At 38.4% G+C, this 25,335-nt stretch overlaps 1 protein-coding gene across 8 annotated transcripts in view; it reads right to left on the bottom strand.

Moving 5' to 3' along the window:
* The window catches only part of AKAP13 (A-kinase anchoring protein 13), a 347,162-nt gene that overhangs the window by 170,124 nt on the left and 151,703 nt on the right, over window positions 1-25,335 (bottom strand). For all 8 annotated transcript variants that reach the window (XM_032175851.2, XM_032175850.2, XM_032175859.2 and 5 more), the window contains one exon: window positions 23,670-23,853. In XM_032175851.2, the coding sequence (XP_032031742.1) occupies window positions 23,670-23,853 (184 nt within the window). The remainder of the gene's footprint in view (window positions 1-23,669; window positions 23,854-25,335) is intronic.

A 25,335-nucleotide genomic window follows, 5' to 3' on the forward strand; every position in this document is an offset into this window, starting at 1 on the left:
CCATCCTTTTCCACAGCCCCAGTTTACCCCCACAATCTCTTTCTCTTGACTCAAAGTCTTAGTTCTGCACCAACACTTCCAACTACTTTATGAATGTCTTTACCAGGGTGTCTAATGGGTACCTTCAAATTTCAAACCTCAATTTTATGTTACTCCATAACCAAAAGCAGCAGCAATGCCAAACCTATTTCCATTTATGAAACCACTGCTACCCCTAGTAATACCACTTCCCTTGTTCAGAACATTCTGAACATGTTGACTTTGTGTTTGCAATGCTTCCCCCATTCAGCTCCTTATTTCAAATCCTATAGGCACTGGTCTAGTTCAGACTTTGACTGAATTACCTGGACTCTTACAGCCACTCTTATTATGGGGCAATTACCCTAGGGCCTTCACTACCCCCCAATCTATCAGAAATAACTGTTTCAAAGCAATAGTGACATCATTCTTTTGCTCAAAAGCTCTGTTCTACAAAACAAAACAACGCTTTTGTTGTTCTTTTTGTATTCAGAGTAAAATACATGTGTGCCTGTATCACCTAGGCTTTCTCTCTTCATCATAACCTTAATTCTACAAAGCATCCTATCTCTACTATATAGATATATAAAGTAAAGAGCCACAGAACTTCATGACCAAGGTCACCCAGCTAATAAGCAGAGCCAGAACACCATCTCTTTCCACTCTACCACAGTGCCTTGATAGGCCATGCCACACCAGCAACTCTTCTGCTGGGCCATCACCATTCTCCGTATTCACCGATGTTCTTTTCCAGCCACAGTTAATCTTCTTATACCCCATTCTGCAGCCAAACTGTAAATGTGCATTCCTCAGACACCTCATCACCCAGGGATTCCAGCCTATCCAAAACCCACCCATCTTTCAGTCTGGCTTACTGATCGCTTTTCCGTTCTTTTCTCTATGGACAAAGGATCTTTTCCCTCCTCCTTATTATATTACTCTCTTGTGACTTTTTTTCTTTTTCTTTTTTTTTTTTTGATAGAGGGTTGCTCATGCTGGAGTGCACTGGTGCAATCTCAGCTCACTGCAGCCTCAACCTCTGGGGCTCGAGTGATCCTCCCACTTCAGCCCCCTGAGTAGCTGAGACTACAGGCACGCACCACCACACGAGCTAATTTTTGGATTTTTTCCTAGAGACACGGTTTCGTCATGTTGCTCAGGCTGGTCTTGAACTCCTGGGCTTAAGCAATCCGCCTGCCTCAAGCAATCCGCCTGCCTCAGTCTCCCAAAGTGCTGGGATTACAGGCGTGAGCCACTGCGCCTGATCTCTAGTGGCTTTAAAAAATATACACACACACACCTCTTTGGGCTATTTAATAGGTATTATATATGTTTCTCAGCTCTCTCACTAGAACAGAAGCTCTGTATTAGGTGTGGGACAATGTCTGCTGGAGTTGCATTTTACTGAGGGTTTAAGATCCAAAGTTGGCACAGTGGCTCACGTCTGTAATCCCAGCACTTTGGGAGGCCGATGCAGGCAGATCACAAGGTCAGGAGATTGAGACCATCCTGGCTAACACTGGGAAACCCCATCTCCACCAAAAAAAAATACAAAAAATTAGCTGGGTGTGGTGGCACGCACCTGTAATCCCAGCTACTCAGGAGTCTGAGGCAGAAGAATTGCTTGAACCCAAGAGGCGGAGGTTGCAGTGAGTCAAGATTGCACCACTGCACTCCAGCCTGGGCAACAGAGCAAGAATCCATTTAAAAAAAAAAAAAAAAGGAAGTCATTTTCTTTTTTCTAATTACTCCCAACTAAAACTTTGTTTTAATAGTCTAGCCTCATAAACTAATATTAAAAGACCATTCAATGAAACATTTACTGAACACCTATTAAGTGGTAGGCACTATGCTAGAGGCTAGAGCTACAAAGATATATGACATCTGTCTCAACATTAATGTCTCAACATTAATTATTGTTGGCCATAGTTTGGCTTACTGAAGTTACTGCCACCTTCACAGATGCAAAAAGGCAGGAAAGAATGTATTAGGAGTTTTACCCTTACATGTGTGACATTTTATGCACTAAATATAGCATATTTCATCAAAATTAAGATGCCATTACTCGTAAAGGCACCATTATCTTATGTACCACTAAAGCAAAAAACTGTTGCAAATTAAATTATAATAAAATCATATAGCAGCATTGATCAAAATGTACCTGATTTAAGATGCACATTTGAAGACATTGTAACAGAGTATAAAGTGAATTGTCTCTCTGAAGCACTGGTAGTGACAGTACAAATAGTTCACATGAACCATTAGTTCCAACATCATCTGCCTCACAGTATGCTCTGTTTAACTTAATGTTACCATGCACCTATGTTCCCAAAGTATGCAACCAATGGACAGCAAACACCTGTGAAGAAAGCAGCTCAGAGGCTTTATATAGAGCTGCAAGGAACCTGAGAGATCATGGCTTGGTACAATTTCACAAATACAACTAAGACACTAGTTTTCAAACTTTTAAGTAGCTGCATGTTTTCAGATAAAATCATATGCAGAAATAGAGTGGCTATGTGTGACAGGGCCAGTAGAGAGAAGGAAAGGCAAGGCCCTGCTCTCTCTCTGTCCACTCTCCTTCTTAGGTGAACTGTGAGGCCCATTCCCTATAATCCTAGGTGTATCTGAATGCTCTACAATTCTAGCACAGAATTTCTTTATGTACAACTACCACATTTCAATTTTAAATCCATCTTCTGCATTCAGTCTCCTTTAGACTTGTAAAATAACTACTCAGCATTCTCTTGATTGGAAGCCCTTCCTACGTCTACAGTTGGTAATTAAGTTGTCCATCAGCCTTGTGTTTCTGCCATAAAGAGGACTGTGGCTGGGTATCTAAAGTTTACCTTGAAAAATGTGAACAAAGATTATATTGTAACCAAATCAGGTCTTGCAGGACAGGAAAGCATAACTACAAATGCACTAGGAATTCTGGTTGTTTCAGTTGGTGAATTAAGAGGCACCATAGCCTCAGATGACACTTTAAAAAAACAAAGACAAAAGACAAGTGAAAGAAAGATCTGTAGATGAAGGCATGTAAATACTGCAGGAAGGTCTATAGAGATTTCTACTGCCTTCTGATTTTTTTTTTTAATTCCAATGAGGAAACTATCAACCTGAATAAAGGAAATGGCACTTTACCACCAACTGTGGCAATTATGCAGTACAGGCATTGTTTCATTACTACATCAGATAGTGTTAAAGCCTCTTAGATTTTCACACTCAACCAGATTTCAAAACAGACTTTAAGATATGAAAAGCTGACAATATGATTACCTTGAAATTTTCAATCTTCCTGTCATGAGGTAATTAATACTGTTTTTAAACATCCTTTGGGAGCCCTGAATTATATCTAGTTTCCAGCACACTTCCAGGAGCAGTCTCTATCTTGTGAGCTCAGCAAGACTTGCTGAACTGCACTATAACAATCTTACTCAACTGTAAGCCCCATTGAGAACCAGGACCATGTATCTCCCGACCTGCTGATCTCCACTACTCAGCACAATCTCTTGACATACATAGGTACTCAAGTATTTGTTGGGATTTCACTCCAGGGCAGAAGAGTACAAATATTCTTCTGTTTTACTCACAATGTTTAAGATGGTTTGAGATCATCATTCTCTGAAGAGACAGATATTCCAAGGAAGTAATTCTAGTACAACCCAATGTAGTGGCAGTAATGGCTCAAAAGGCACAGGTGGCAAAGGAGACTAAAGCATAACAACTAAATTCAGTGTGTGATCCAGATCAGGAGGAAAAATACTTAAAAGAATACTATTAAGCAGATGGTGAAAAGTAGAATATAAACTACTATATAGTAGATTATTGTATTAATGATAAATTACTAATTTTGATAAATGCACTGTTACTGTATTTAGTGACTGTCCTTGTTCTTAGGAAATATATGCTGAAATATTTAGCAACAGAAGGTCATGATTCTGCAACTTACTCTCAAAGACTTCAGTAAAATTCTATATATGTTTATGTATACACACACAGATAAAGCAAATGTAACCAAAAGTTAAGAATCAGAGAATTTGGATGAAGGGTATATAGGAGTTCATTGCACTTTTCTTGCATCTTTTCTGAGTTCAAAATTTTTCAAAATACAAAGTTAAATGTAAAACATTATTTTAATAAAGGCAGAGGTAAAAAATTGCTTCATTCTTCTGTTATTATTATTTACTAAAGGTAGGGAAGAAACTAGTATTATCTGAGTACTTAAACAGATACTGACAGAAAATTTTAAGTACACTACTTTAATCCTCTTATCAGTCCTTCAAAGTAGTAGTATTCCGGTTTCAGAGATGAGGAAATTGAGAACAGAAATATTAACATATTTGTTCAAGGTATACCACATACATTAGCAGTTTGATAAACCTCAGTTCAAAATCAAACTTTACCACTTACAAGAAGTAAAAACTTGAGCTAGATACTTAACCTCTTTGAGCATGCATCTTGACCTATAAAAAATGTAACAGTCCTTTTAAAAGGCTGCTGTGAAAAAGCAAAGAAAGTTGTTGTGGAAATCAATGAGGATAGTAAATAAATTATTTAATAATGCCTGGCACACAGTAGGCTGTCAATAAATATTAGCACCCTCTTATTTAGCACATTGCTAACAAGTAATGGATTTGAATCCAGGTTGGGCTGCTCCCAAAGCCTGTGCTCTCCCCCTTATATAATGCTGCATTACTTTAAGTGGAAAGGGCTGGTTTTTATAGGAACAGTTCATGCGGTGCCCACAGCAGGAAGTATTCAGGGTAATTTGAAGGCAACAAGGAGCAAAGAGGTCTTTAAGAGAAAAATTTTTTTATGAGTCAAAGGAATGTTCCTTCCAAGTAGAACATTTTTCAACACACATTCTCTGATAAAAAGTTCCAAAGTCCACCATATGCTACATTGATCAACAGAATGGTGAGCGTTGAAGAGACTGTCAAAATGTTGGACAAACTGCCTAGCCCAAATTCTCATTCTCCGTCTAAAAAAAATAAAATAAAATAAAAAACAAGCACATTCTACTCAAATGAGGGACAATATTGATTCCGACAGGCTGGAAAATGGCATGCCCACATCGTTCACCATATTGTTCACAAAATTGACACCAATCTACCTTTTCCTACGAGGAGAAAAATACCAATTCACTACAAATTTATCTAATTATGTTCAACTGAGACTTCCCTAGAGGCTAAATCACAGTGTGATATGGGAAAAGTATAGGTGCTGAAGTTGGAGTAGAATCCCATTTATACCATGGTCTGATCTAAGACAAATTATTTCACTTCTATGAGCCAGAGTTTTTTATCTGTTTAAAGAAAAGTGGGCGCCAGGTGCGGTGGCTCACACGTGTAATCCCAGCACCTTGGGAGACCGAAGCAGGTGGATCACCTGAGGTCAGGAGTTTGAGACCAGCCTGGCCAATATGGTGAAACCCTATCTCTACTAAAAATACAAAAAAAAAAAAAAAAAAAAAAAAACAACCTGCTGGGCGTGGTGGTGCGTGCCTGTAATCCCAGCTACTCAGGAGGCTGAGGCAGGAGAATCACTTGAACCCAGGAGGCAGAGGTTGCAGTGAGCCGAGATCGCGCCATTGCACTCCAGCTCAGGCAACAAGAGCGAAACTCGGTCTCAAAAAAAAAAAAAAGAAAAGAAAAGAAAGCAAAGAAAGAAAAGGAAAGCGGGATAACAGCAGTTTTCTTACAGAGACTCAAGGATTAAGATATAAGGACAGAGTTTTGTTTTTTTTTTTGTTTGTTTGTTTGTTTTTTGAGGTGGAGTCTCGCTCTGTCACCCAGGATGGAGTGCAGTGGCACAACCTCAACTCACTGCAACCACCACCTTCCAGGCACAAGCGATTCTCCCACCTCAGCCTGCCAAGTGGCTAGGATTACAGGCGCTTGCCACCATGCCTGGCTAAGTTTTGTATTTTTAGTAGAGACGGGGTTTCACCTTGTTGGCCAGACTGGTCTCAAACTCCTGACCTCAGGTGATCCGCCCGCCTGGGCTTCCGAAACTGCTGGGATTACAGGCATGAGCCACCGCACCCAGCTGAGATATACATTCTTAATATGCATACTACTAGTAAGTACTCATTAAACACTGGTTTCTATTTCCAAAACATAACCACTTCCTTTTATTGTTAATACTTATCAACTGCTTAACAATGTATCAGATATTGAACTGTGCATTTGGTACACATCATCTCATTTACTCTCACAATCATTCTGTGAAGGAGAATATTATTACCATAATTTGCAGGTCAGGAAACTGAAGTTGTGAGAAATGTAGTAACTTGCCTAACAGCTACTAAGTAATGGAGCCAGCCAGCATCTGGGTCAACAATCTAAACCACCACACAAACCTACCTCTGCTGCCTATTTTGTAGCAGAGAATGCAGACAGAGGAAACTAAAAATATATATAAATTTTTAAAATACACATTTTGAGAGACTACTGTGCAAGTTCTAGATCATTGTGCACTATGGATATGGGTAGAGCAGTTAGTAGTCCATGGAGTCTATGGTCATTTTTCTCTTGCTTTTTATCCTGAGGGGCTACTTCACTCCCTTTCTCAGTAAGTCCATAACTTCTGGAATACTACCTTACTCCAATAGCCAAAGTTGTATTTTTTAGTCCTACCTTACTGTACTGCTTTCAAGATCTTGAAAAAAGTGATTTTCCACATACTGCCACTATATTAGTTATACATGCATCGATAATCTAATATACCAACATTCACAAGATTAGTAAAAATTAAAGTTAAATCGATTTTATACTAGATAGACATGTATAAATTTATTGATGTGATCAAGGTATTTAGTTGATTCCTCTTACTGAATCAGATTTAAGCCACCAACCTGATTCAATAAAACTCTAAGGAATCAATTTTCAGATGCAATGTTAAGCTCAGTCTCACTAAAGTAACCTTTTAACCTTAGCTGCACTTTGAAATTGCCTGGAGATCTTTTAAAAATCCTTATGTCCACAGGCTGGGCGTGGTGGCTCAGGCCTATAATCCGAACACTTTGGGAGGCCAAGGTGGGTGGATCACCTGAGGTCAGGAGTTCAAGACCAGCCTGGCCAATGCGATGAAACCCTGTCTCTACTAAAAATACAAAAATTAGCCAGGTGTGGTGGCAGGCACTTGTAATACCAGCTACTTGGGAGGCTGAGGAAGGAGAATCACTTGAACCTGGGAGGCGGAGTTTGCAGTGAGCCGAGATCATGCCATTGCACTCCAGCCTGGGCGGCGAGTGAAACTCTGTCTTTAAAAAAAAAAAAAAAATCCTTATGTCCAGATGGCATATCACATCTATCAAATCAAAATCTCTAGAGGTGGTCCTCAAGCATGTGTTTTTTAAAGCTCCTGCGGAGACTTTAATGTGCAGCCAAGGTTGTAAAACACTGCATTAAAGTAACCTACAGGTGGCAGTTATTTAAAAAAGAAAAGCAGAGTTAATATTGGCCACATTGCAATGAACATGGGAGTTGCAAACATCATTTCCTTTGACCTAATTATACAATTCCTTGAAATTTAGTCTAAGGAAATAATTTAACAGAAGCAAAAAATCAGTAGGTAAAAGATAAGGCTCACTCCAGCACTCATTAGTTTTAGTTTTTTAAAAAATCAGAAATTAATATTCAATATTAGTTGAATAATTTAAATACTCATAATAAAAGAGGGTCTCAAAAATATTTATAGACCATAGAAATAGATAAAAATATGAGAAAGTGAAACTATCAGACTACAAAACAGAGTATCAGCTACAACTGTTATTAAAAATTCTATATAATGTGGGAGGTAATATCTGATAATAAAATAAACCTGTCTTATGCAGGTGCATCATGAATATTATTATGTACAACTTAATTATTAAAAATAAATAAGCTGGGTGCAGTGACTTACACCTGTGTTCCCAGCACTTTGGGAGGCTGAGGTGAGAAGACTGCTTGAGGCCAAGAGTTCGAGACCAGGCTGGGCAAAACAGAGAGACCACCCCCACTCTCTCCAAAAAAAATTAGCCAGGGCTGGTGGTGCCCACCTGTAGTCCTAGCTACTTGGGAGGCTGAGGTGAGTGGTCAAGGCTGCAGTGAGCTATGGTCTCACCACAGCACTCTAGACTGGGTGACAGACCAGCAAGAAGAAGAATTAATTCATTATTTTATTTTTACTGGTTTTTTTTTTTTTTTTTAGGTGGAGACAGCAGGTATCACAGGAGCTCCTTGAAATGAACACAGGAGTAATAAACCATGACGCAGACATCTGAGCTTAGGCTCCAATGCAGTTATATTTAGTTCACACTAGACCAACACCAACATCAAATAGATCTTCATCTAAGAAACAATCACAGATAATCTTTACTCACTCAGTAATGTACTTTCTCTTTTCCAACCTTCTCATTCCCCAGATGACTTAGAGCACCTAAGTGATTGTAAGTTATAAGTGGTTAAATAAAGCAGGGGTCCCTAACCCCCAGGCCACAAACCAGCACCAGTCTATGGCCTGTTAGGCCACACAGCAGGAGGTAAGTGCAGGCTAGAGAGTGAAGCTTCATCTGTATTTACAGCTGCTCCCCACTGCTCGCATTACCACCTGAACTCTGCCTCCTGTCAGATCAGTGGTAGCATTAGATTCTCACAGGAGCGTGAACCCCATCGTGAACTGCGTATGCGAGGGATCTAGGCTCCTTATGTGAATCTAATGTTTGATGATCTGTCACTGTCTCCGATCACCCCCTGATGGGACTGTTTAGCTGCAGGAAAACAAGCTCAGGGCTCCCACTAATTCTATATTATGGTGTTGTATAATTATTTCATTATATATTACAATGCAGTGATAACAGAAATAAAGTGCATGATAAATGTAATGTGCTTGAATCATCCCCTCAACCATCACATCCCCTCCTCCCACAGGTCCATGAAAAAATTGTCTTCCACAAAATCAGTCCCTGGTGCCAAAAAAAATTGGGGACTACTGAAATAGAGATTTCTATTTAAATATTACTTAAATTTGTATTTATACACAAACTAGGTTGATCTATGTCAGAACTTGTGTGTCTCTATTCCATGACAGCTATTGGTTTGTTATTGGGGATGGTAAACGGAGGGAGGAGGAGAAGGGAGGGGAAAGGGAAGGGAGGAGTACACACTCATCTTTAAAATGTCAGAAAGTTTCTTTAGCTTTCTTGTGGGGCAAAAACACAAAACAAAATCAAACAGAAACCCTGTAGGATTACCAATTTAAATAACAGAATCAGGAGAGAAAGGAATGCACATCCATTTCTTCCAGTTTTATTCCTGAAGATCATGAGAAACTTAAATATGATATAAAGATTAAGAACTAAATATGAACCCAAAACTCCAGTGTAATGGTGAATGTTAAAATCAGCTGATTAACAAGCTTCCAACTTAATGGAGAAGCGATGTGTTCTATACTTACAGAAACTGGTAACTTTAATCACAATGAAGTCATCACTCTGTAAACTAGCTTTTCCAGTTCAGAAAAAAAAGACATATTTTTGCTCATTTGTCTGGGCAGGACCCCCATCTTCAGGAATGAAGTTCACTTAACTATGTATGAGGTTATCATCACTAAAATTCAAGAAAAGAACCCATACTCAACAAGTCCAATAAGCTTCTAATGACCTTGCATATTTTTATATAGCCCACTGACCTGATTTGGCACTCTTCATAAGTTATAATTAAAGTTGATTAATCCTATTTACAAACAGTTAAATTAATAAAATAGGTCCTCATAAAGAGATAATGCCTTTTGGACAAACTAGATGTGACTTTTCTCATGTTTCTCCTGTAATTTGCTGCTTTTGCAGAAACATATAACATTGATTTACTCTCCCTCATAATAGCACTGCACAATAAATAGGTAAGGTGGGTCAGAGAACTTCTCAAATTACTTACGAACCATCAGATTTTTTTAACTTTCCAATTCATCACTGAAGCAAAGATTCTAAAAATGAACTACTGGAAAACTGAAATTTAATGTACACTGATTCTGGGGAGAAAAGCTACTGGCAGAAGAGATAAGCATAGCATAGATAGGAATATGGCATGTGGTATAAGCTATAGACCCACTGGACAAGGTTTCATTTTCTCCCAAAGGTAAACTTCATATAGGCCCGAGCAAAGCTGAAAACCAATTGAACAACAGCAAGAGTATTTTAAAAGTTCAGTCCCACTCAGTCTTTATTATTGTTGTTATTGCTATTAAAATCAAAAGTATCCAAATATCAGCTGTAACAGTCATGTTCTAAAGAGGTTCTGTTGCGTGGGCATGGGGGCTCATGTCTGTAATCCAGCATTTTAGGAGTCTGGGGCAGGCAAATCACTGGAGTCCAGGAGTTTGAGACCAGCCTGGGCAACATACAAGACCTCATCTCTACACAAAATTTTCAAAAGTTAGCCAGGTACGTTAGTTAGTGGTGGTGCGTGCCTGTAGTCTCAGCTACTGGGGAAGCTGAGGTAGGATGTCGAGGCTACAGTGAGCCATGACTGGGCCACTGCACTCCAGCCTGGGCAACAGAATGAGACCTTATCTCAAAACAAACAAACAAAACACACAAAAAACCACACCCAACAAAAACAACAACAAAAGAAGTTCTATGACTTGTTGAAATGATTTCCCTGAATTAAATGTGAAATATCAGGAACAAATCACAGTACATAATAAATATAATACGATTGTAAAGCTGTATTCAGTTTTTCAGAGCATTTTCATCATAAATATCTTATTTAATCTTCCAAGTAACAAGGCCAAGGTTCTGCAGATAGATAGTGTTTAGGCAAATCAACCAAGGTTTCACAGAGCTGAGGGCTGAAATTAGGGCTAAAAAATAAATTTTAAAATTCATTCCAAGCAATCTGTTTATTCTAAAGCAATTTAGTGTAGCAATTTATGTGGATTAATGAGCAGAAAGAAAAGATAAAAGCAAAATGTTTCTTTAGATCACATTTTAAAATGGCACTAAGAGGTATTCTACTGAACACTTATATCTTAAACAACAAAACCATTTCAAAAGCACATATTCTCTAAAAGGAAGTGTATATGCAAAAATCCCAGAAGACATTTACAGCAAAATTGTGTAGAGAATTTTCATTTACTCTGTATGTAGTCTAAAACGCAAATCCAAATCTTCATTTAAGGAAAATAAAACAGGTGCTTATGGTAGAAAATGTCTTCGACTGGAAATGGCGGCTTCTTCAGAAGAGCTTTCTGAGGAGGTGACCTAACAACTGACCTGAGTGGTATGAAAGAGCCAGCATGCACAGTTAGGGAACAAGAACATTAGGCAATGTGTACAGCAAGTACAAAGATCCTGAGGTGGCAATGAGCTGGCCAGGGAGGTTAGAGCCAGTGTAGCTGTGCAGACAGGGCAATGGGAATGAGGAAACGTTATGAAATGAGGTCTCATTTGTATTGGGTTCCTTTGTTATGAAATGAGGTCTCATTTGTATTGGGTTCAGAGTTGTATCGGGTTCAGATTTCACAGAACTTTATGAGTCCTGGTAGGAACTAGGATTTTATTCTTGGAGGGGTGAGAAAACATTAGGGGGAGGAAGGCAAAAATGAAAAAACAAAAGAAGGATGCTAACAATATTTACTACAGTCATGTGCTACTTAGCCATGTTTCAGTCTATGATAGACCATATATGGAATGATGGTCCAATAAGATTATAATGGAGCTGGAAAATTCCTATCACCCAATGATGTTACGGCTGTCATAATGTTGTAATGCACTGCATATCTGCAGTGATACTGGTGAAAGCAAACCTACTGCGCTGCCAGTCACATAAAAGTATAGCACATAAAAGTATGTATAGTACATATTTGATAACGACAATAAAATGACTATGTTGTTGGTTTATTATTTACTTTTAATCGTCACAAAAACTCTGAGGCAGTTATCAGTGAATTTCCATTTTCCATGTGTGGAAACTGAGACTTAGTGGATAATTTCCCCAAGAATTCACAGCTGTAAGTGAAACAGCCACAATTTGTACTCAGATCTAATTCTAAAACTTATGTGCCTCCTTCCACTATCCACAATGAAACCTACCTCTAAAAAAGTTTCAAACCACATTCAAATTATACTAACTGGATGTCTGATGTAATATTTATCAGAAGCTAATGAAGTATATTAGGGTTTCTGTTATAAATTTTATAAAATCCATAGCAAGTTTTTCAACTGCAAAATAACACAAATTACAGGCCATTTCTCAGAGATAAGGTTACAGCATCCAAACCAAGTGTCCACAGTTTATATATATGATACAACAAAATTCAGTAAGCCCAGGATGAGTTTCAACTAATTTTCTAGCATTCTACCTGCCACGCAATTATCAACAACCAATCAACCTCTGCCTTCTTACCTTGCCTAGCATGCTCAAGAAAACATTGGGGTTTTATGCTTACATATAAAACCCAGTCAAATTAACTTAACCGCAGAGAAAAACACTTTTCTGATCCTAACAACACAAGTCCTTCAGGGAAGTTCAATGATGCTTCAGGTTGAGTTGCAGCAAAAAGCCAGAGAAAATGTCAGAGAATAAACAATGAAGATTAACAAAGCATTGGTCTAGAAGCTGATACTCACACATGGCTGCCCAAGCACCACGAATATCGCAAGCCCATCCTCTTTTAGTTTTGGCTTCATACTACAGCTTTAAAAGTAGAGGAAAGCAGTCTGGTTATCCCTCCTAAAGGCGTGTTTTGCTCCAAGTTTACTTCTGCCAAGGAACTGCAGCATCTAGTTCCTTTTTTGAGGGCTATTGCAATATCTTCTCAAAACCACATCACCATAATAGTGTCAAACCTTAATGAGTTCTACAAAACCAACCACAACTCTACTCAAATGGAGCTGGAGAAGCTAAATGCCAGAAAGGGGTAGGGGGTGGGGGATAGCTAATCCACCTCAAAATGATGTATCTTAGCTATCTGTAGGGAACTCACTGCTAGGCTAGTTATGGTCAGATACGCATTCCTGCATACCCAGGGCCATGAGATATTTTAGCACTGAAACTTAGTTTTCCTCTTTTCCTTCCTTTTTTTTGGGGGGGGAGGGAACATAGAACTGCCACTCTCGCCTTAATAATTAGCATAAGCAGAGTGCAAAGAAAAAGAAGGCACATCCTTTAAGCAACTACTGTCTATGAGTACTTTGTTCTAAATTTTGCTTTCAAACAAAAAAAAGTTTTATAAGGTAATTGTTAGAGCACAAGCTGGAAAGTCACACAGAGTTGGTTTGATTCCTTACTCTGACCTTACCATCTTTGTGATCTTGGACTACTTAAATTTCTCTGTGCTTCAATTTCCTCATCTGTAAAGTGAAAATACTAAATTTGTCATGAGGATTAAATGAACGTGAATGCAAAATGTTAGCTGTCTGGCCACCCGAAATGATCGATATATTGTGACTGTGTGGTATACTAGAGGGCTGGTATAATTCTAATGAACCAAAAAAGAAGGCAACTTCTGAGTATTAGACTTAAAGAAAAAAGAAAAAAAAATAAGGGAAGCTTGCTTGTGGGGTATCAAGCAACTACCCCTACATCACCTACCACTATTTACCCTCCAAAAATCTGTGAGGAAAATGGGGCTTGGTTTCCCCACTAGGTCAAGAGACAGTTACAATTGTGGGTGAGGCTGACTAGGAAACAGTAAGTCAGAAACTGAATGGTGGTTAAAAGAGATATCATGTTCATACGAACCTGAAATATTTCCAATGAATTGTCCTTCCTAGCTCTCCAAATAAAGAGATATCTAAGCTCCTAAGAACTTTATAAACATGTTCTTGTTTAATCCTAACAGATCTGTGAGGTACATATTATTTTTCCCTATTTTGTAGATGAAGAAACTGAGGTCTATAGAGATGTTAAACAATAGGGACACACCCAAGTTCAGCTTTGCCATTTTTAAGGCCAAAGAGATGGATGCCTGCTGAACAAGGATTAAGTGATTACAGGGTTACCATCATTATCAGTGAGGTAGCACCACCAATACAAGAAATACTATTAAAATAAGGAGTACTATGTAAGCGTTCTCTACATAATCTAAAGCAGTGGTCCCCAGTATTTTTGGCACCAAGGACCAGTTTTATGGAAGGCAATTTTTCCACAGATGAGGGGGCAGGGTATGGAATGGTTTGGGGATGAAACTGTTCCACCTCAGATCATCAGGCATTAGATTCTCATAAGAAGCATGCAACCTAGATCCCTCACATACGCAGTTCATGATACGGTTCCCGCTCCTATGAGAATCTAATGCCACCACTGACTGCACAGGAGGCAAGCTCAGGTGGTGATGCTCGCTCGCCCGCCTGACACTCACCTCTTGCTGTGCAACCTGGGTCCTAACAGTCCATGGACCAGTACCAGTCTGCAGCCTAGGCATTGCGGACCCAGATTTAAAGTACAAATCTCCTTATGTGCTTTTTATGCAGAAATTCTATTGGCCAGTTAAAGCATAAAATATGTACTACAAGAATAAAATGCTACAATAATCAGTGACTGTAAAAACTGTTAATGTCATGTGCAAAAACAACTGAAGAGTTTTCAAATGGATAAATATTTTGACAGTTAAAATGAATATTAAGAGATAGTGCACTGGCTAGATAACCTTAGGAAGAACATTTTATCTTTATTAAGCCAACAAATATTTAGCAAAATTTAAATGGCTTAAGAATTACAGATGTTAGGCCAGGCACAGTGGCTCACGCCTGTAATCCCAGCACCTTGGGAGGCTGAGGAAGGCGGATCACCTGAGGTCAGGAGTTCAAGACCAGCCTGGCTAATATGGTGAAACCCCATTTCTGCTAAAACTACAAAAAATTGGCTGGGCATGGTGGCGAGTGCCCGTAATCCCAGCTACTCGGGAGGCCGAGGCAGGAGAATTGCTTGAATCCGGGAGGTGGAGGTTGCAGTGAGCTGAGATCGTGCCACTGCACTCCAAATTGGGCAAAAGAGTGAAACTCCATCTCCAAAAAAAAAAAAAGAATTACAGATGTTAGATTATATAAAAACTCTAGCTTTAACTTTTTATTAACTAGTGTTCAGAACATTAAACATTAAATAAAACAATTTTTTAAATTGTAGATATTCCATTTAGGCCATGTGTCTTTCTAGGGTAAGTTCAATTTGAAAATCATTCATGTAAGAATAAAATTAAGAGCAGAATGTCCACATTGCCATCTCCAAATTTTATAAGAAAAAATGGCCAAAATCATGTATAAAAACTATGATAAATCCATCCTGGCTAACACGGTGAAAAAACGTACAAAAAAAATTAGCCAGGCATGGTGGCACACGCCTGTAGTTCCAGCCACTCAGGAGGCTGAGGCAGGAGAATCACTTGAACCCGGGAGGCAGAGGTTGCAGTGAGCCAAGATTGCACCACTGCACTTCAGCCTGGATGACAGAACGAGACTCTGTCTCAAAAACAAACAAAAACAAAAACAAAAAAAAGGCCAAAAAAACTATGATAAATTATCCTCGATCCTGATATAAATGTATTTTTTTAAAGTGTTAGGAAAAATATTAGGTACCTCAAATACGTTTTGTTTTCATTAATGAAACAAAATAGGCTTTTATCAGAATACTTAAGAATACTGCTCCTTATTTATGTCTATGGACACTAAAGATTTAAACAAAACCTTGTCAAAATGATTATTATACAATGATAACCAATTTCAGCAGCTAAAAGATTTTTGTGATTCATTACATCTAACACAAAATTCCTTCTAGAACATGTTACTAAAAAACATCCCTGAATTATAACTGTCTGTAGTTCAACTAGATAGAGATCTTACTGATGTGCCAGGAGAAGTTGTATATGCTGTTTAATGAATCAAGAACAATCTAGAAGTTGGTAATGCTGAGAAACTGTTCTCCTATTATAAGGTTAAACTTTCAAAACATAACAGGTAGATATTAATAAATGTATAGGATTGGGTGTATTTTTTTACTACCTCTTATTTATCCTTGTATCACGTAACTTCATTCTATGCTGGTGATATTCTGCTTCAGCCAAATATTGATTTTAGTGAAAATGTTTATTCAACACACCTAGTTTTTTTCTTGTTTCCACAATCACGTCTATTTCTGCCAATAATAAATGCAGTTAAAATGTTCAAGTCATTCTTTCTATTGGTATGCCTTTAAGAAAACTTTAGAATTGACCAAGTAAAAATCATATGTAGTTTTTAAAGAGTAGAAGGTGCCATCAACTGATCCTTCATTTTCTCACACATGACTATCAAGCCTTATACTCCAGGTCTGTATTTTCTTCCACTTAAGCCAGAAATGAAGTCAGAAACAAATCACATGCTGTTGCCATAGAAAATCTGTTACCACAGATTAAGTAGTGTAATTTCACAACTCTGAACACTCTAAGTCTAAATGTTATATGGCAACCAAGAACAAACACGTACCTTGCTCAGTATACATGTGTCATTCCGCAGGGAGAGAAAAGAAGTTAATAGAAACACAAGATGCTTGGAATGGCTTTGCGATTCCAACCGACTTTCAATTCCTACCCATCTTCTTAGAAAGCCCAAGGGAGTGTAAAAGTTCACGGGACTTGGGAGTTACAACCTGGTTCAAATTATTCTTCCATCACTTACCAGCTGTGGCTATTATATTTCCTTGTGCAATAGAGATAAAATGCCCACCTTCAAAGGGCTGAGGAGAGGATAAATATATGAGAATTTATACAAAATACCTAGCAACGAATACAATAAATTGCTCTGTAAGTACAATATTATCTTCAGAAAGTACATTTTGCAATTTTGTAGCATGTTGCCAGATAGGCAATCCTGAGATTACTAGTTAAATGGTTTAAAAAATAAAAAAGGTCAAAATTCTTAAAGTCGTCCAGCTGAAAACTTAGGGGAAAAAAAAGGCACTGAGAACCAGAGTTATTAATCATCATAAATTAATTAGGTTAAAAGCCTGAGAATGCTACCAAACATGCCTCCTCACAAAATTCTATGAATAAATCCGAATACAACCTAAAGACAGGTTGTGAAAACAGCGACTAACTATATGGCCTTGGACAAGCTGCTTTAGCCTCCCTGAGGTTTGCTGAGGGGTTTTAAATGAAAACGCATGTAAAACACCAAGGCAGTACTGTGCATAATACAAAGCAGGTATTCAATATTCAATAAATGTTAGTCTCCTTCCCCATTCTCTAGTTTCCACTCAGTTCTACAACCTTGTCTTTACCAAGACACAAAGACCTAGCTCACACAATGACAAAGGAAGTCAGATACGAAGGGATGAACAGACTGATGAATGGGACTCTGGCCAGATGTCAAGTTATCCCAAATCCTGCCTCTCTGCTTATTATTTTTAAGGTAAGTCTGTATATTTGTTTCATCTTTTGCTTTACTCTGCAAAAGCAAAGTCTCCAAACTTGTTTTGCACCAGATGGGCTACTGAGGACCCACTTGTCAAGTACTTGAAGAGAAATCTAAAAGGGCAAAATTACTATGTTGGCAGAACATCTTGCTCAATAGCACTTGGTTCCATTGTGAAATATGTATTCTTGAGTAGTTACTCTACCACCTAACCCTACACCTAGGTTTCAAGTGCAAGTGTCTTGTAAGGACTTGAGAGCTTACAGGCACAAACCCTTTGAAAGGGGCCAATAGTGCCTACTACAGTAAATCATGACTGAGTACCTAAGCTTGTCAGGCTGGGTCTGTGTTCAACATTCACATGTGTCCTCTCAATCTGGACAGATCGGTGGACTTTAGGTTCTGTTACTTTGCAACCTTGTGAACTGAAACCTTGGACAAGTCACTTTACCTCTCTGGCCTCAGTTTCCTCAATTATAAAACAGAGATGGCCAGATGCAGTGGCTCACGTCTGTAATCCCAGCACTTTGGGAGGCTGAGGCGGGCAGATCACGAGGTCATGAAATCGAGACCAGCCTGACCAACATGGTGAAACCCTGTCTCTACTAAAAACTCAAAAATAAGCCGGGTGTGGTGGTGCGCACCTGTAATCCCAGCAACTCAGGAGGATAAGGCAGGAGAATCGCTTGAACCCGGGAGGTGGAGGCTGCAGCGAGCCAGGATCATGCCACTGCACTCCAGCCTGGGTGACAGCAATAGTCTGTCTCAATCAATCAGTCAATCAGAGATGACCATACTTACCCTATGTAAAATGGTAGCTTGAATGTAATCAACCATACTTTAAAAGTCATATAATGGGTAATATAAATGTATAGTTATTATAGTAAGAACCTTGTTTTCCTCAAAAAACATATAGACTAGAAACCATATAACCCTTTACATTTAAGAGTCATTTAATACTGTACCCTAGTAGCCTCGTCCTGAGTCTCTTCTTTCTCTCTGCCAAATTTTTGTAGAGGGAAGAATATGGGCCTCGGCATTCCACAGCTGTCTGTGTAACAGTAGCTCTACCATTTTCTATATAGCCTTGGACTAGTTACTTTAATTCTGAGCCTCCATATTTCTCCCGCAAAACACAGATAATGCCTATTTCACAAGGTTGATACAAGGTTGAAATGAAATAATATCTGTAATGTACCAACCATGGTTTCTAGTGTAGTACAGGCATTCAATAAATGAAGATTTGTTCAGCTGATACTAAAAATAAGACGACATTTATGAGGACAAATATGTTTAAACTGGCTCTTACGGCAATTGAAATATTTCAGCACTTGTATGCCACCACTCCAGAGTTGAAATTCTTAAAATAAATACTCTTCTTATAAGGGTGGAAGGATTGTAAATGATTTTTTATCCATCTAGAATTCCTTGTTCCATTAATCTACAGGCATCAACATCACAGCATGTATCACAGGGCCAAACTAATTTTATTCCCTAAAGTATGAAAAACTGACATAGGCATTAAAAGGAAAAGAAAATTAAAGAAAGGGAAATGGGGGTAACATTTATGTCAATCACTGAGTTATGCTCTCTACATGAATTATTTCTCAAAGCAACCCACTGAAGATAGTCCTCCTCTTCTTCTTGTGAGACAAAAAAAAAAAAAAAAAAGGCACTGAGGTTTGGAGAGGTTAAGTGAATCACCTAAGATAAATAATACAGTTTCACAGAAGTAGATTGGATTCAAAACCAGCCAGTCTAACTACAATTCTCCAATCTCTCTACTAACTTTAATTCACAGAGAACTACAAGAAATATTACAAAACAAGACATCTGGTAGACCAATCAACTGGAATTTGAGTTTCACTGATCAGCTAACTCTAATTTTACTGATGTCATTATTGTTATTAATATACAAGAAATGTTCAAACAGAGTATCTTAGAGTTTAACAAAGTATTTGCACAAATCTTTTTTTAGTTAAAATAACCTTGTGATGTAGGCAGACCAGGTATTATCATTAAGAGAGGGGAAACATGAGACTCAGTGGATAGGTGACATTTTCCAAGTCACACTAACTACTAAGTAGGCAGGCTTAGATTTTAATTAAGCTTTTAATCCGTAAGCAATTCTACCATACCATACTACCATCTTTCTCCAAGATGAAATATTTATAGCACCTTTATTTGCTCCACAAAAATAACCAGAATCTGTATAACAAATAAGCACTAATTTTCCATATTGCATATACTAGAGACTGGGTTATCATCCAGGAAGTAGATAGTAATATCCTTTATTTATGAGATGAAGAAATCAAGGCTTAGCAAGGAAAGTTTGCAAATGGCAGAGCCAAAATGCAAACCTAGGTTTGACTTCCAAGTTTGCACACCTAGTCACTACCTGGAGCCTCCTCTTACTCTCAAGCTCCCTCGTACCCCCAACATGGGTGATCCAAGTCCCAAGATTTCTACTTTGTGATGTGTGAGTAAGAGATCAGCCCGATCCAATAACATCTGGCTCTAATATTTTCTTCTTAGATAACTACAATGCCACACTCATCTGATACTGTCACTTCCTAGCATTCATGACACCAACAGCCTGCAAACTGGGGTCTTTACCTATTCTCTCCATCACTCACTAGGTAGGCGACCATGGGTGGGGTCTTCAAATCAGAGGAGATGATTGTCCAACTAAAGGAGAAGTAGGCCTACATGTTTTGGGTACTCTTCTGGGGCTAAGATTTCTCAGGCAAGACAGAAAATTAAAGAAAGGGAAATAAGAGATAACATACATGTCAATCACTGAGTTATGCTCCCTACATGAATTCTTTCATTTACTTAAAGTGAAACTTATAAGATGAATTTTCAGATCACAAATGCATTCATATTCATAATGTAAGATCTAAATATAAGCTAAAGTGAAACAGCAAGTCAACAAAAGCTCTGCCTTCCCTAACACTGAACAAAGTGAAAGTTAACAATCATGGGTTACAAAAAAGGGAAACTGTAAAAAATGTCCTGAGTAGTAATTACTATCTGGTAGGATTTAAAATAAAGTTCAAGCGTTTTCTAAAGGGATAGGTCTCAGAGAATCCTTGTATGTCCCAGAATGGCTAATCATAATTTTCACAGAAGATTTGGTTTATCAAAACAGACTGGCAATCAAAATAAGCCTTGAACAAAGAAACACAAAAAGAACTTGGGCCCTACCCAGCACAAGGCTCCCCACACCCCACTTAAAAATTAAAAAGCAAAAAACAAGGTAAAGCACCAAGGAATTAAAACGACAAATGTACTTTGGAAGGGCTATAAATGGGGTTAAATAAGCTTGACTTTTCAGTAAAGTGTAGAATGCAACTAGTTATTCAATAAATGTAAAATGTACATAGCCATACTTCAATTTCATACTAACTGAAAAGAGGCAATAAAAGAGGCCGGCTTATATGTGGACAATTTCACTTTTAAAAAGCAGGATGGGGAAAAAGATACCCAAAGTCTAAAACTATTAGAAAGACAGCATCATACATTGTGGCGATGCTTAACTTTCTACAAACCTCTTCGTGAATCTCACCAACAAATGCTTTATTCAGAAAAACATGTGCATAAATGTTTATAATTTCAAGAGATACAGACCCCATGAAGTCTATTCTTGGGCCACTTTTTAAGAATCCCAGGAGTGGAAGGAAAGAGCTCTGGACAGCCTTTCGGCTTCTATTTCTGGCCCTACCACCTTGTTATCCTAATCCAACCACTTTGTCTCTCTGGATCTCAGTTTCATCTGTCAAAGATGATCTTTTCTTTTTAAGGCTGTAGTATTCCGTTATATGAATATAACACATTGTCCATTTATCAGTGATAGACATCTAGGTTGTTTACACTTATGGGTGTGTGTGTGTGTGTGTGTGTGTGTGTGTGTGTTTGGTAATAGACAAATAACAATTATATAAATTTATTTATTTATTTATGGGGTATAATGTGATGTTTTAATCTATGTATATACTATAGAAAGATAAAATCAAGCTAAGTAACATATCCATCATCTCAGCTACTTATTTTTTTTGTGGTGAGAAATATATTCTTTTAGCAATTTTGAAATACATATTATTCTGACACATGTTACAACATGGATGAACCTTGAGGACATTAGCTATGTGAAAGACAGACACAGAAAGACAAATGTTGCATGATTTCACTTATATGAGGTACCTAGAATGGGCAAATTCTTAGAGACAGAAAGGAGAACAGAGGTTGTCAGGGGCTGGGGGAAAGGAAGTTAGGTTTGGGTGATGACAAAGTTCTGGAAATAATAGCGGTGATGGTTACATAACTTTGTGAGTGTTGAGTGTACTGAATGCCATTGAATGCTGTACCTAAAATTTACTATTTTAACCACTTTTATGTTATGTATATAGAACAAGAAAGGGGAAGGAAAGGAGAAAAGAAAACCAGTAACAAAATGATCATTCTTGATCCTTTAACAACTGGAATTCTACCAAATTCTACTAGAATCATTCTCAGACTGAGTGATTGGGGACAATCACCCCCTTTCCATTTTTTAATTGCTAATTATGACTCAGAACTTTTTCTAAGCTTCAGAACAGTAACATCCCAGAATTCAAGTTAAGAGCTAGATCTGCAGCAAGGTGCTCATCCTCTCCTATCAGGGTCCTCTACTTGGAAATTTCTCAGGTTGGTTTTCCCTTACCAATCTCCCTTCAAAAGGAGGTTAAGTGGCTTTCCCACATGTAACAGAAGTAGTACTTTAAAGCAAGCAAAAAAAAGTCCAAGAACAAACACACTCTAGTTTCCTTAAAGCTGTGCTGCAATAATAGTCTTGTGACATCCCCTCCAAGGATATAAGGAAGCTGTTGTAATCACTTTATTTCCCCATTTGGATGGCAGTCCTTAACCAACTCTGCTTCCCAGCAAAAATCAAATTTAGAGGAAATGCATTTGAACTTCACAATAGTTATGTGGAGTTAACTGTTTCAACTTCTGAAACAAGGCCTCTCTTCCTGAGGCCATGAGGCTACCTGTAGAATGAATCCAATCACTGGCCAGATGGGAAGTGTGAAGGAGTAGAATGTATCACTCCCTGGAATACTGTCTTAGGAGAGCTCAGGTATCCAAAGCTCATTTGAGATAAGTGCCCCTCCTACCACCACTGTATCCTGTAGCACCCATCAGAAAGCTTTCTGCAAAGAACCGTCTGTCTAGCATGATGGGGAAAGGTATAAGCTTGGCAAGTGAAGTAAGAAAAAGCTGTTTACATAACCATAAGTAGCATTACATTCTGAGATCTCTTCTTGGTCCTTCCAGACTACATACACAGTTAAAAATGGTAAAACATAAAGCACAACTAAATTAAATCTGGCATGAGCAAAACATCTGAGAATTTGCTAATACTGACTCAATTTGCACAGGTCCCTCAATTGCTAAAGAACACAGATCCAATGGGGTTTATACTTGTTCAGATAATGTGGTGGAAAAGATAATGATGATAACCACAAAACTAATAAAAATATATTAAACAACAGAAACTATTCTTGAAACTTCTTTATATAAACATTCCAATAAAAACTTTTGGCTGCTCTAGTGCATTTATTTCTTTATTTATACAAGAATAAAAGAGCGCTCTTCAAATGTTTTGACTAACAATCTTCCTCCAGAGAACTCTTTAAAGAGTCGGGACATATAATAATCGAGCCCAAAGACAGACAGGATTTCCTACTGCACATTTCCAAGACAATTCAGTTGCTTTTTATTGCTGTTCATATGAAGAAACCACTGCTCTCAAATTTTATTCACAGAAATTACATTCAATCCAAAACTTAATTGTTTACCATACTTTCTGTATGCAATTATAATATGGAAGTACTGGTTTCTAATTAACTCTTTCAAGTCTTAAAGACATACCAGAAAAAAATACATGATATAGGAAATCTGTTTCCTCTTGTACTAAACCAGGATAAACTGTACACATTGGTAATGTTATGCTACCTCCACAGACAAGGCTCATTCTGACTTTTGAGTAAAATAGTAAAATATAAGAGATAAGAATTGAAGAAGGCAGGCAGGCAGAGGAGAGAGAAAATGCTAACATGACTTACGTTTCTCTCTCCGACAATGAAGTGGTTAGCAGGAGCCAGCAGAAGGCAAGGTACAGAATTGAGGTTTTAATTTGTGGCAAACACACACTGAGATGCCAAGTGGGTGGTACTCCTATGAATCGGGGGTGGGGCTGGGGATGAGAGGAGAGAAATAAGGAAGAAGGAGCACTTACTCGGTTAGAAGCTGGTGCAGCTTGTGATAGCCTCGCTCCAAGGCCAAGCTCACAGGCGTCGCCCCTTCCTGGTTGTGGATACTGAGAGCTCCACGGCCACCTGGCTTCTGCAACAGGAACCACGTCAACCTCAGCAGTCCCAGCCGCACAGCAAAATGCATCAATGTCTCTCGCGGGCCAGCATCTGTAAATGGGGGAGAAAATGAACATAAGTGAGGAAAATATAAAAACAAAAAACAAACAAACATAAATACAAGTTATGTAAACACCACTGCCTCCAAGTGCCTAAGATTGTAAAGTTAAGCTACAACATACAGTGTGAACAGCTTTATTATGGCCAGGTAGAATGAGCCCTCAAGTAAAGGCAAAACAAAGCTACAAAAGCATAGAAAGTATAGGAAGCAAAATCTTCAATTGAACACAGCCCTGCAAAAGAGAATCAGGCCATTTCTATATTCTAACTTAATATACAGTGTTTGTTCAACCAATTTCACAGGCAGGCATATAAAGGTGACCCACACACACATTCTTTTACTCAAATAATAATAACAAAAGCAAATGCAGCCCCACAACATCAGGTCTAAGAGGGAATAGCTGTTGGGACTTAAATCGGTGTATCATAAACGGTATAATTACTTTTTAAAAGAACACCCAGACAGGAGTCGGCTAGTTAAACACTAAAAACAGGTTCTGCTTGTTCAGTACACATGGGTCTTTTTATTCCTCCACAATAAGGGCAAATCAAATTTCTGGCACTGCCAGCTTTGTTTATTTGTTTAATGAGAGGAAGAAATGCATCTTCTGGCACAATAAGGAAGACTAACTCTAAGACAATCCACTAATAACTGCAGAAAGGAAAATGTTTATTTCACTTGAAATAAAGGCTCCCTCTTAGTAAAGTAAGTCACTCTGAAAGTGACGGAATGAGGAAGGGCTTGTAGTTAGACAAATCTGGGTTCGAATCTGGCATTTACCATCTGTGTGACCAAGCGCGATTCACGTAACATCTCTGAACTTCATTTTCTTCATCCCTAAAGTGAGATACCAACACCTCACTCATAGAGTTGTAACAAACGAGAAGAGGTAGATGAAATGCTAGTACTATGACTGGCTATAGTAGATATTCATTAAATTCCAGTTCCTCTCTGTTTCCCTGCTCTCTTCACTGTCCTCTTGGACATCAAATTACATCCAAGGTTCACTAGCAATACTCTCTTCCTCAGCAGTCCTCTGTGCCCAACCTAGGATGACAGGAGCTAAGGTCTTTGCAGGGATGCCACATATAGCCCCACAAGGCAGTACTACACTTAACTCCAGGGAGCTGGGAATGGCACCCTGAAGTTGTGCCTGCCTCAGCTTAGCTATCATCTCTCATTCTTCATGGCTTCCCACGGGTCTAAACTTCTTCACTGAGCACTCAGACTTTTTGGACCCCAGTGGTTTTCTCCTTACTATGAAGTCCTCAAATGCTTCTATATGTGAATATCACAAAGGAATGAACAGATTTTTGAAGCTGTGATTTTACACTGAATTACACTGTTTCCAAATGTCATCTGTGTATTAGTCTGGTATCCCTATTTCCAAGGTAAATTTCCTTGGAAGCACAATTTTTCATATTGTATATTTTCCCTACAGAACTGTATACGCATGGACCAATTCAGGAGTT

This window comes from Hylobates moloch, unplaced genomic scaffold, assembly GCF_009828535.3.
Source record: "Hylobates moloch isolate HMO894 unplaced genomic scaffold, HMol_V3 SCAFFOLD_14, whole genome shotgun sequence".
Taxonomy (NCBI): domain Eukaryota; kingdom Metazoa; phylum Chordata; class Mammalia; order Primates; family Hylobatidae; genus Hylobates; species Hylobates moloch.